This window comes from Trichoderma harzianum, assembly GCF_003025095.1.
Source record: "Trichoderma harzianum CBS 226.95 unplaced genomic scaffold M431scaffold_17, whole genome shotgun sequence".
Taxonomy (NCBI): domain Eukaryota; kingdom Fungi; phylum Ascomycota; class Sordariomycetes; order Hypocreales; family Hypocreaceae; genus Trichoderma; species Trichoderma harzianum.
In genome coordinates this window covers 102,664-115,097 of record NW_020209265.1, presented here as the reverse complement: position 1 = coordinate 115,097, position 12,434 = coordinate 102,664, and the positions used below count along the sequence as shown (strand labels likewise).

Below are 12,434 nucleotides of genomic sequence, written 5' to 3'. Positions count from 1 at the left end.
TCTCCAGGAGTGGCACAGCCTGTATCTTTTGGAACCCAATGGATGCCCAATACCAGCTTTAGGCTCCGCTATGTAGGAGAAGTCCAATCGTCTAGCAGCTTCTTCGGCCATAATGATGAGGCTCTTCTTCATTATAAGTCGATATCAACTGCTTCATGCATTGGCCTATGGCGTGTCTGCCTGAGTTCGACGTTTACAACATGCATGTACGTAAAATTACAGATTCTTATAAGGAGATCAAAGATATCCACTCTATTCTCACAGCACTAGTAACATCAACATTGTGTTTTCATCTATCAGTCATAGTATATCGTCCAAGTACAGCCTTCATAACCGAAACGGCCGTAGCAGCAGCATACCGTTGCCACAAGTCATTTTTGTGGCTATCGGCGTAATCACACACACCCTTCACGATAATACAAGGAATCTCATCCCAAACACCAGCCCCTTCCCTCTCAAGCGCAATTACCTCTTGTTCCTCAGCAATCTTGTCTCGATGTTCTCCAGACTTCATCACCGAGTTTCCAGAGGCTATGCGTCCAACGAATATTTCAGGATCTCCAGTAGAACCTCTTATCTCTAGGTCCGTTCTCTTCACTAGTTGTGTCTCGTCGCAGCCAAGGTCAATGCAGGACGCCTTGGCAGCCTGCTCGCAGAAAGTATCGGTCGGGTTGTCACAGAAGGGGCATGGTTGTCGGCCTCTATGTTTGTGTCGATATGCTGGGAAGAAGAGTTTGTCGTTGTTTATCCCAGGATACTGATAATTCTGTGGTCGTCGCTTCTTTGCGGCTGCACTCTGTAAATCCTTCAGGTATAAGCACGCCTTTCGTTGCAACTGGTCTCTTATATGTTCCGTCTCAAAACTTGCAACCAAATTGCGAATGTTCTTATTTGGCCGACCGAGACTGTCATCGACGGTATCTTTAATCATAAACGCCTTGTGATATTGTTTGCCCAGGTCATACTGAACAGCGGATTTGCTGATAATGACATCGCCCAAGTGAATTTCGTTTTCACCACTTCTTGGCACACCGCCGCAGATTCCAACTAGGAAAGCAAGCTGCAAGTTCGGATAACTCGACCGAAAGCTTGCTGCTGCTCCAGCCGCAGCGACTGTGCCCATGTTGGGAAGAAGTACCAGCACAACGTCATACTGGCCCATGCGGCCGTTTGTGTAAGAGTTCATGTCTCCGCGGGCGCGGCCGTACGACTCATCATCGTCCCAGAACTTGTCGAAAAGCAAAGAAACGACATCGTACTCGAGTGGCCGCGCACAGATGATGGCGATTTGGAAATCTTCACGGCTACGCGGCCGACCTCCAGCTTCTGACCGGCTAGCGGGTCTCATCTGTAGCTGATCACGGCCTACAGTATTATTCGCGTCCGCATGGCGTGAATCATGACCGCCTTGACCTTGAAGATAAAAGGTAACTTTACACGAAAAGGGTCAGCTTAATTTGGAATAGAATTTGAATATTACATCTATGGCTTCCTACCAAAATCCGGTCCAAAGTTATTAACACCATTGAAAATTTGATGACTGTGACCACCATAGTAAGATTGATTGCCTGTTCCTCCAGAGGCAACATGTTGGGTAAAACCGACCCCAGGGGTCTCATCATCAGTGTCCGAGACAGATGACTTCACCTGCGACATTTTGTCAATGGCTTCTTGTAGCTTTTTTTTCATGTAGTCTTCAGCTTTAAGCAAGTCTTCGGTAAACAATGCATCCAAGTCCTTTAGGAGACTGAGCATGAGGACCTCGACACGGTGCGAATTATCCAGCGCTCTCAGCGTGTCGCGATAGCAGTCCAAGACTGATGTATACTTTGAGTTATTCTTCATCTCCTTTCCAACTTGTATGAAGATATTTTGTAGCCCCTCTGCCTTCGTTTTGAGGCTTTCAGCTAAAGGTTGAAACCTCGTAGTAGAGCTTTCATCCAAGGGCGCATTTTTGCAGGCATACTCAAGAGTCTCTTTCGCAACTGGGAAGGCCTGATTGACTTGTATAAATTCACCGGGAAGATCTTTGAGGCGATGTATATTTAGTTTATATTGTGTGGACGTGTATTGGACGGTCGCAATCGCGGACTCGAAAACATCGCAAAGTATCGATTGATTCGATTCAGCCTGCATGCTGTTGATCTATTGCGGCGGGTAAGATAGATGTCGGAAAGGATATTCTTTTCTATATGTCGTGTCAGACGCGTATAGATAATTATCCATAGATGATCGTACCTCTTGATTAGAAGCCTCGTTAAAAAACAAGATGCCTACTTATATCTGGTCCCTTGACTCTCTAATACTCTCTGGCTGTTGGCTAGTGAATAGAGATCCTCTAATCACCACCAACCCACGACACTCAGTCCGACGATGGGGGAATGGCAAGAGAGAGAAGATAACAAAGAATTAGAGAGCCCTTTACAACGAAGTCAAAGGGGGGAAGACATGGAACACATGGGAAGAGAGGGGTTTAACAGACGAGGCTCTAGGCGACCTTATGTCAGCTACAGGATTTCGGATGGGTGTAGGAGCTGTGAACATTTCTGGTTTAGCGTTCTGCATCTCGAGTCTCGGTGTTTTATGTAGACGAATGAATGGCCAGCCTCGCAGTTAGCCGCTCACGCGTATGGAGGGTGTGCTTCAACATATGAGGCTCGTTGCCTTGGATAGTCTGCGCCATGCGGCTGAATACATGTACATGCAAACTACGTGTTTCACCTCGTGAGAAGGTCAATACCAGTCTTACTGACGAGAGGTGGAGTATGCCGGGACGGGCCGGCGCCAGAAGATTCGCCAAACTACATGTAGTTGAGAGCGGTCTTCAAATTGCTTACACACAGAAGAAAAAGCCTGGTACTCAGCCTCATGTATGCTGTGTTGGCGTCCCGACGGCGTCGAGCAGACATGTACATGTACAGTAGCGTCTCTAATAACGCCTTGGCAGCCTCGTACGAGTACATGTACATAGCGCCTCCGCTAGTGCGGGAAGGCAACCCAAGGCAACCGGAGCTAAAATCCGGGCGGCCACATGTACCTAGGTACCTGATTGAACTGGCCATGCATTGGGCGGCGGCTGTTCGAGGTCAGTGCGTGACGATAGCCTACATGTACATGTGCAGACGCCAACATACATGTAACTTGCCTGTCAAAGGAGTTGCTGTATTTCATCAAAGTTGTCTGGAACCGAGGCCGGATAGTAAGTTACTAACGTTCAAAGGTGAATGCTTCAACCGCAATCTGCCTTGTACCGGATGCGATTTGCGGCGGCCACATGCACTTTTACCGCTCCCAAAGCACAAGCGGGCATCAACATGGTGTTGGCGCTCATGGCGTTAGAATTAGAGACGTGGAATCATCTAAACCACACAACTAAAGGGCTATCTATAGAGTATTTCATTCTATCACAATACAAAGTCTCTCATGTCTATTTGTCCAGTGCCCTTCACACATCTACAACTCCAAGTTCCCATTCGTTTGCTCCGTCTTGCTCACAATATCCTCGAGCTCAGTCTCTGGCTGAATATAAGGAACAATCGTCTTACGCACCATCGTCGCCTGCTCAAACGCATACGCAATCTCAATGAGCGCCTCCTCGCTGAACCGCGCGCCGCTAAATCCCAACCCAAACGGCTGGTTCGGACCCTTGAGATTCAGGGTTCCAAACTCATTCCTCACTAACGGGGCGTCGTCGGGTGTTCGTCCTACCGGTACTGAAATGACAGGATTGCCTAAAGGAGCTGCAAGTATGCTCAAATACTCCGTGGGAAGGACTATGGCATCGAGAGAGTGTTCCTTCACTGCACCGGCAATTCCTTGAGGGCCGGCGAGCTCTGCCTGGGCGCTGTAATTCTCCCACCACACTGGCGAGGTGTTGTCGTAGCCTCTGCTGATGCCCCTGTCCCAAGACTGGGTACCCTTTTCGGGATACTCTTCACGGATATCTTTATGGATAAAGTCACGTAGTTGAATCATTGTAGTGATGTTGTTGGGGTTCGTCTTGAGCTGCGAAAAATATCGGGGTATGTCTGCCATCATGTCTGGACCCGTGACAAACGGGCTATATTTCCTGCTGACCAAGTCCGCTGCACCGGACAAGAAGATGTGGTCCACAAGTTCGGCGCCTTGCTCTCGCAATACGTCCAGCGCAGAGTTGAACACCTCGATCATGTAATCCGAAGGCCTGTCTGACCCCAGCTGCAGCATGTGTCGAGGAACACCAATCCGCTTCCCATGCAGGCCCTTGCCCTTACAAGCGGCGACGTAATCTGGGGGCTTCTCTCCAAACGGCGATGCAGACGTGTAATTGTCGTTCTTGTCTGATCCGGCAATTGCTGATAACAAGTATGCAGCATCCTTGACAGTTCGCGCCATTGGTCCAACGGTATCCTGATGCTCCGAGATGGGAACGACGAGATACCTGGACGTCAGCCCCATGGTCGGTTTGATACCAACCAAGTTATGTTTGCTCGAAGGGTCTGCAATGGAACCAGTCGTATCAGTGCCTAAAGCCGCCCAGGCCAAACCAATCGAGGCCGCGGTTCCGCTGCCAGACGACGAACCATCGGGATCCATCTCGGGGAAGTATGCGCCGATACACTGCCCGCCATACGCAGACCATCCTTGGGTAATGGCTCCGCGGGCACCGGACCACTGCGACAGATTGGCCTTGCCAAGAATGATGGCTCCAGCCTCACGTAGCTTGCGCGCAACCGTGCTGTCCTCCGGGACCTCGGCGCCAACGAGGACGTACGACCCGGCCGTGTTGTTCATCTTGTCAGCCGTGGCAATGTTATCCTTGATGACGACTGGAATCCCATGAAGCGGACCGATGAGATGTCCAGAATGTCTCAAGGCGTCATGATGTGCGGCGATGGAAATGGCATCAGGGTTAATCTCGTTGATGGCGTGCAGCCGCGGGTTGACCTGCTCTATTCTGGCGGTATAGGCCCGGATCAAGTCCACGCTGGTGAAATGCCCGCCATTGAGGCCTGATTGTAGTTCGTCAAGCGTCGCGTCGAGCAGAGGGGGGAATTCAACGCGGCCATTTCTCGGCGCACAGTGGCCAAGCGGCAGAGAGGAGGCCACTATCATCATTATTTGTAAAAGGTGTTTGGTAGGCATTGTTAATGATTGTCGTCCCTGGCGGAGAGATTGTTCTTATCAAAGTGCAAGCTCGTGTGATGACGAGGTTACCGCCATTTATGGTATTATATCTCCAGTGGTTTCTTGCTGGCTAGTTGGTTCTGGTGGTAGTTGTACCCGTCATGAGAGAGTCTTACGTACGAGCCTACACAATCTCGGTGGTAACCCTAGACGCCAGCTAGCGTGCTTTGTACAAATACGCGCGTCTCGAGACAACGCTTGTAATGGCAAATGTGCGAAAAAAAAAAAAAAAGTAGGGATAGGAGATGATACCAGAAGAAAGTAAATGATACTACAAGAGAGTAGATGACACTGCAAGAAAAAAGTCTTCTTTCATCCCACCCATGTTGAGCTCTTTTAATGCCCTCATAGCGTCTCCGTGCTCGGTGCCATGACACCCCCGACAACAAACTCTCCACCTCCAATTGTCTCATGAAGGACATCAATTGACTTTCGATCAAAGTCACTTGTTGATCTTGGCCACAGCTGCAGAGAACCGTTAAAATTGGTCAAGTCTAAGGCATGTACCTACAAGCACGTGTACAGCTGTAGCAAATGGTAGGTAACTCTCTCCTGGTAACCATCATCACCATGCATCGAGGGCTGTCCAACGGATCATGAAGCTGCTCTCTCGTATGGGTTGCTTCTCTGGGCCTCGGGGAGTATTTTATGACTGTGCCACCCCATTTCAATGTCAATAATGTCCATTTCTTCGCCTTTGCCTCCTGGCTTTCTGTGGGCAAACTCCATTCCTGTATTAACTCCGACCGGCGCGCCTGGAAGATAACCTTGACGCGAAACCCGACGTAGAGTCGAGGCCTCACAAACCTCCAAGCAAACTGCCTCTCAGCCTAATAAAGATTCCAAATCTTTACCTTAAGCGAACCTTTATCTAGATTAGACTCCGCAGCGGTAAATCTTGATTAGTAGTCTTTACGATCTTACGCTTGGAATCTAGATCGGTTTCCCCAGCGCAAATAATAATCTAATACTCCGTACCTAGAGCTACTTTGCAATATTGGACACACATTACGCATTGGGATTTCACCGCAGAGCATGGTGCAATGCTATCTAGTAATTAAGATTCCAAAACACTGGTGTAGGCAGGCCCATATCAGGACTGAACTCCGTAACCGCAAATTTCGATTATTAATGCTTCACAATCTAGTACGTCAAGAAATCTGTATTATTTTACACAGAGGCTCAAGTATAAAAGAGGCAGCTTATCACTAAATATTACTATTAAATATCACAGAACGATTGCGCAGTTTATATTACAATATATATTTACTCTTTTCTACAAGCCTCGCAGCACATATCAGCTATATTGCAAGGGCAATTTCCGATATGGCAGATGTAATCCAGAACGTTATTGTAGTCGGGGTATGACAGTGCAATATCTCTACCTACTACTCTCGACCTATTTACTAATGCGGCACAGGTCGGTGGTACCATTGGCCCTACTTTCCTTGCTAAACTTCGGAATGCAGGCTTCAAAGTTTCAATCCTTGCTCGTGAGGCTTCCAAGGCTACGTATCCCACCGATATTCCTGTCCATCGGACAGATCTTAGTTATTCATCCCTTGTGAAGGCTTTTCATGGTATTGATGCCGTCGTCTCTGCTGTCGCAACTTTTAACGTCCCTGATCAATTCGCTATGATCGATGCCGCGGTTGAGGCCAAAGTGAAACGCTTCCTGCCAAGCGAATATGGCGGTGATGCCTCGTTGCCTGATCTCGAGAATATTGCTCCATTTGCCGTCCAGAAACAAAAGGTTGTTGAGTACCTTAAAACAAAAGAGTCGCAGGGCCTTTCTTGGACTGCCATCAGTGTCGGAGCCTTCTTTGATTATGTAAGTGTCCAGCAATAGTTGTAAAACCCCAGGCTGCAAAGATTTTCAGTCTAACATGAGATTTCCAAGCTGTTCGGGTATGGTTATGGCCTGATGGGCTTTCACTTCGACGAGCCAAAAGTTCAGCTATACGACAAGGGCGTAAGGCCTCTCGACGCCACCACTATGAATCAAGTCGGTCTAGTAGTGGCTGCAACCCTTCAACATCTTGAGGAGACAAAGAATAAGCGGATATACGTCAACTCTTTTTCCGTTTCGCAGAGTCAAATTGTCGACGCCTTTGAGAACCTTTCAGGCAAAACGTTTGAGAGAACTGAAGGAAGCACTAAGGAGTTGATTGCAGCTGGCAAGGCGCATATAGAAGAGGGAAACTGGGATCTTGGATATCCGGAATCAGTCACGGCGGCACTTTACTCAGACACAGGCTTTGGCTACTCTTCAGGACGCGCTTCCGAACGGAACAAGATTTTAGGTCTGCCTGAAGAGAGCCTAGATGTATGTGCCAAGGAACTTTTGCAAAGCAAAGGTTGGATTTAGGTTTTAAGACTAAACTGTTTTTTATATACAGCCTGCAGACAAAAAGTCTACAATTACTTTACTCGTTTGCAGATATGTCGATCGCCAATTATTCATACCGCGGACATAGGCTTTGCGAATAGGGATACAGGGGCTATACTTTACCATAACTACCTTGGCAATAGTAGATGATGTTAGAAGAAGGTAATAATAGTATATGATACTGGAAGAGAGTAGAAGATATTAGGTGATAATACTACAAGAGAAGCGTCTTCTTTTCTCCAACCCAGTTTAGGCTCTTGTGATGCCCTTGAAGCGTCTTTGTGCTCGATGCCGATTCACGCCCGACAACAGCCTCTCTGTCTCTAACCGCCTCCTCAACACCTTTACTAGCTCATGACCACGTTCAACAAGGCGAATGCCCTCCTCCGTAACTGCCGCCAACTCATTTACCAAACGCACTGACTCCCGCCGGTAACGTCTCGTCTCGTCTCGTCTTCCTCTCGTCCCTCGCCCCTCGTCCCCACAAGATCATCAATCGCAGCCATGATGGCCGCCACCATCTCTGCCGTTGGCATTTCTATGACTATGATTGTTGTTGTTTTTGTTGTTGTTGTGGTGGTGGTGATGGTGTCTGTGTTAAAAGTTCAAGTTCTATTTTGAAAAAAAGGCTGCTGACTTTATACCACGGCTTGAGGAAGCCTCCTTCCGCTCGATTTCTCGTCACGAGAATATCCTTTCCAATCATTACTAGTAGGTAAATACGATAAAGAAGACAGTTACAGGCTTGAGTAACTTTCCCTCGTAGGACCTATCCAAGGAATAGTGGTATGGGAAAGAGCAAAATGCCGTAATACTGTAGTAACACAAAACAATATATTCGCATCATACCCTTTTTCAACCTAGCTACCTATTCTGTATGTCGCAACATATGTGTATTTCTAATCTCGATGACTTTAGTCAATCCCTTGGCCCCGCCTGCCTGTTGCTCCTCCGCAGTCCTCTCCAAAATATCCTGTCACAAGGTATTACCCGACATGCTGGCTTGGTGAGCAGCAACGATTTCCTGCTGCCAAGCCGTGATATCTGTTTGCTGTAAGGCCAAATTATCGTCCACCTCAGCATCAACATTTAACTCAAATCCATCTTCCGACCCAAGGTCATCATCTGCCCCATTACCATCCCACATATCGTCATCCCCTTGATCCGCAAAAGCTGAATAATTGCCCATCTTATTGAAGCCCCATTGGGTCGGCTCATTCTCTAGAATGATCTGGGTAATTGGATCAAACACCAAATCCTTGAGCAGCAGATGTCGATAGATGCATGTTCCGTTGGACCTGAAAATATCCGCCTCAGTCTCTTCAAGGGAGACAGCGTCGTAGATAAGGGTCGAATGCGTGTTCTTCTCGGCCACCTCGTTCCACTTTGTGATAATCCGAGATTGAGCTGTCATGGTCCCCACATTGCTCCTCCAGACGATGCTGGCTCGACTGTCTTCATAAGTGTACCGGAAGATGTATGCGCGGCTTTCATCTTTGTCAAGACAGGTACCCCAAAGTTCCATCACTGCCAGTCGGGGAAGCGACAGAGCCGCTTTGGCTGCGAGCATTACCAGGGATTCGAAATCTCGTCTAGCTTTGAATGGACTTTTGAGAGAACAACGCAGAACAATGCGTTTCAGCGAGCTTTCAGGAATCTCGAAGGATTCGCTTAGTTTGATAAGAGACCGAAGAAAGGCAGCAGTATCCATCTGCCATGGCGGACAGAACTGCTCCAGCCTGTGAGAAAGCTTTGCCATCTCCCAGGGCAGGGCTTGCGCATATGAAGAAATTTTAGATGCTTCTTCTTCTTCAAGACCATAAGATTGCTGAATCTCATCTTTGGGAATTTCCCACTGCGTGAAGGAGAACTGGCGCAATGTACTCGGCAGGGAGGGCAGTACGCGCGACTGGAAGTCTAAGAAAGGGGCGTTAGCTTCATCAGATGCTTGCCATTCAAACCGATCGGAGCTTCATACCTCTATCAAAAGTAGTTTGCTTATAAGGCTCTAGGGGAATGGTCTTCTCGAAACGGAACCACTCCAGTGCCACAAAGCTTCGACTTAGTAGCTCAGACAGTGCGCGTGTATGAATGTCTCTGCGAAACTGTCTACGCATAACCAGTCCCTTGACTACAGGCACGGCAGGAAGGCTCTTGTATCGACCGACGAAGCGGCCTCGCTCGCCCCTTTTCGGTTCAAATTGGAGCGGAGTTCCCTGCGCCCTTTTGACATGCCCATTGTGCATCGGTGGAGACCGGTACTGATGAAACCGAACGGTAAGCGAACTAACAACGTTGGCCCTGTGGAAGTCGACGATACCGGGCGCACGACATAAATCTTCGGCGTAGTGAAATGGATAAGTGTCCTTGATTTCACACCGTCTGAACCGATGCTCAGCATCACTGCGCGAGGAAGCAGACAACATCAATGCCAGTCCCTTCGATCCATGTCTCGCTGGATCCCAGAGCGTGAGAGTGCCCAGTAGGGACTGGATAGCCATTGTGAATGCCGCATTGTTGCTGGGAGGGTTGATTAGCACAAAAGTACGCAGGTATCAGAGCAGGTGATGAGAATGCCCGACACAGCATTGAACATACCGACGCTGTGTTGCCCCATTCTCTGGTCTGTCACAATCGGAACAGCCGTACGATGGGAGTTGAATTCGAAGCCAGAGTTTTTGGATGTACGCCAGCCGAATGTCATGGCGTTTGATGATTGCGTCAAATTCGCCGAGAGAGTTGGAATCAAGGACCAGACGCCGAAATAGACAGGTCTCAAAGAAGACTTGCCAGTCCCGGCACACTGTAGCGAATTTGGCCACCTTGTATCGCCTCCCCATCCAGGGTAAACCCACCATGGACAGTATCATGTGGTGTATTTCGACTGGCAAGGAGTCCCACAAGGTGGCCATTAGGATTAATGATGGCGACTGGACCTTTACGAGGCCTGTCGCCATATCCATCGCGACGAGAGGCATGGTATGCTTAGGTATATGGCGAATGCGTCCGCAGAGACGGGGTGTTGTACAATGGCAGATTGGAAGAATGAGAAATGTTTTTTTCAAGAAAGAAGCCAGGGGATGAAAAAATTTCACTCGCCTCATTTAATTCTGCGTAAAGTTTACGTAGATAGCAATTGTGCTCCATTTGCTGCAGATAGGCTCAGAAAGCCTCATGTGGCTTCAAAAGAGTTGTGCAGGGACGAGAAATAAGTACAGGGTGTCTCCAAACCGCCACCGATAACGACGGTACTTGTCGTCTGGACAGCACCCTTCGATTTGCTGTGTAGTACCTATGTACTTGGGATTACTGCGGGAGAGTTTTATAACATGCTTGAGCTTTAATGTGAGATCGTGAATGTGTCTTGGTGCGTTGTTACGTGTACGTAGTGGGTATTTTTCTTATTCTTCATTGTCATATTGTACAAGAAATGACTATATTATTTCTACCAAATCCGAACGTAGGGCCCCTTCAATTGCCTGATTTTCTTTTCCGTAGCGATTCTTATTCCCATCGTCTGGGCCTTTGGCGATTTGCATTGTTGGAAGTGAATCGGAGATGCTCAGTAACGTCGTTTTTGGGAGAAAACCCAGTGCCCAGCCTCTAGCCAAGAGCTGAGTCTGATGTGCGCGACAAATTGTTGATTCGTACCTGGTACTGAACGGATTACTGCCGTCACTAACGCATACATGTACCTATGTATAGCAACATAATTGAGGCAGCTTCAAACTTTGGGAATTGTATGGAGAACAAATTTTGAATTGATGTTGTATTGTAGTGAACGATGAGATGCAGCATGGATGAGTGCCCGACCAAGTACAGTACCTAGACCAGAACTAGAAACAGCCCCAGCAGCATGATTTTGTTGAAAGACAACGTGTGTATCCTTGCCTTCATCATGGATATAAATTACTGGGCCGGTCACGGAAGTTTGGACAGCAGAAAATTGGACCATTGACCATTCAGCGCAAGGCGAGTCCGCACGCTTTCAAGCTGGACCAAAAACCTCATTGGCGAATTCATCCTCCACTGTCATATGGATTATGCAGTTGGAGCCAGTGCTGATGAAAGAAAACTTCATTGCAGTATTCCATGTCAAATTGGACCTCTTTTATTTTCTCGTTCAATTGCGCGACCTTGGCGTTGAGTCGGCTTTCCACGTTTTCCATGCTTTGGCGTCTCTGCATGGCTGCATGGGTGGTGGAGCACCAAAGGTGATGAAGTCGTCACAAACTCGTGAGTAATGTTGGGCGAAAGAGTTTGCGAATAATTGCGTTGGTCGATGGAGGTAGTAATGAATAGCGTGGCGGCGCATCTACTTTACAGCCGAATCCTGATGTGATGCCCACGAGTACCTGTCCTGAAGCAGCCTTTCCGAGTTTAGTTGGATGGTCCGGTCATTGGACTCGGGCAGCCATCATTCGGGAGGCTTGGAGCTACCAGTGTAAGGTACTAGACTAAAGGCACAGGCGGGTGGGTTTAGAAATCGGACTGTTGGGACTAAATCGAGGCAGAGAGTTTGTAAAGATACCCCACTGAGAGTGTTAAAAGAGTAAGAGTACATGTACTGGAGGCATAAGAGTGAACAGGGTTACTGTGAGTACATATTTGAATGGAATATATCGTCATGAAACAGTCCTTGAGATAAATCGGGAGTGACCTCTCTCTAAAACGACAACTCAACGAAGGTCGTCATCTTCAAAAGCAGCAACTCTGAGTTCTTCAGCACGCATTGTGATGTCTTTCCTGAGACAGGCTAGTCTCTCCATGATTTGAAAGCAACATGTATTAGACATCCAACTTTATAAAGCCTAGAATACTGCTTTCTAGCTACGTGTATGCAACTCCAATGTTTGGCAATATTGATGTGGATCAACCT

The 12,434-nt window shown here is 47.9% G+C and overlaps 4 protein-coding genes across 4 annotated transcripts; 1 reads left to right on the top strand and 3 right to left on the bottom strand.

Moving 5' to 3' along the window:
- Positions 1-245: 245 nt before the first annotated feature.
- M431DRAFT_125875 (hypothetical protein) lies at positions 246-2,452 on the bottom strand. The gene is made up of 3 exons (XM_024912258.1): positions 2,239-2,452; positions 1,494-2,188; positions 246-1,428 (listed from the first exon to the last, which is right to left on the bottom strand). The coding sequence occupies exons 2-3, from the start codon at positions 2,134-2,136 to the stop codon at positions 290-292; spliced, it is 1,782 nt and encodes a 593-aa protein (XP_024769239.1). The 5' UTR covers positions 2,137-2,188; positions 2,239-2,452; the 3' UTR covers positions 246-289.
- Positions 2,453-3,310: 858 nt separating this feature from the next.
- On the bottom strand, positions 3,311-5,232 carry M431DRAFT_512736 (hypothetical protein). The gene has a single exon (XM_024919896.1). The coding sequence runs from the start codon at positions 5,122-5,124 to the stop codon at positions 3,454-3,456; it is 1,671 nt and encodes a 556-aa protein (XP_024769238.1). The 5' UTR covers positions 5,125-5,232; the 3' UTR covers positions 3,311-3,453.
- A 1,260-nt stretch (positions 5,233-6,492) lies between these two features.
- On the top strand, positions 6,493-7,656 carry M431DRAFT_542708 (hypothetical protein; the record flags this gene model as incomplete). Its single annotated transcript, XM_024921133.1, has 3 exons — positions 6,493-6,528; positions 6,587-6,904; positions 7,067-7,656. 3 exons carry the CDS (start codon positions 6,493-6,495, stop codon positions 7,532-7,534), a joined length of 822 nt encoding a protein of 273 aa, XP_024769237.1. The 3' UTR covers positions 7,535-7,656.
- Positions 7,657-8,531: 875 nt separating this feature from the next.
- On the bottom strand, positions 8,532-10,533 carry M431DRAFT_542703 (hypothetical protein; the record flags this gene model as incomplete). The annotated part of the gene is made up of 3 exons (XM_024921132.1): positions 8,532-9,472; positions 9,534-10,075; positions 10,154-10,533. 3 exons carry the CDS (start codon positions 10,531-10,533, stop codon positions 8,532-8,534), a joined length of 1,863 nt encoding a protein of 620 aa, XP_024769236.1.
- Between the last annotated feature and the right edge of the window lie 1,901 nt (positions 10,534-12,434).

What these genes read in the sequence shown, in the direction of transcription:
- M431DRAFT_512736 (XM_024919896.1), bottom strand. Translation starts at nt 5,124, where the DNA reads ATGCCTACCAAACACCTTTTACAAATAATGATGATAGTGGCCTCCTCT.
- M431DRAFT_125875 (XM_024912258.1), bottom strand. Translation starts at nt 2,136, where the DNA reads ATGCAGGCTGAATCGAATCAATCGATACTTTGCGATGTTTTCGAGTCC. An exon ending in CTTTGGACCGGATTTTGGTA is followed by an intron (nt 1,429 to 1,493) that starts GGAAGCCATAGA and finishes CGTGTAAAGTTA; the next exon opens with CCTTTTATCTTCAAGGTCAA.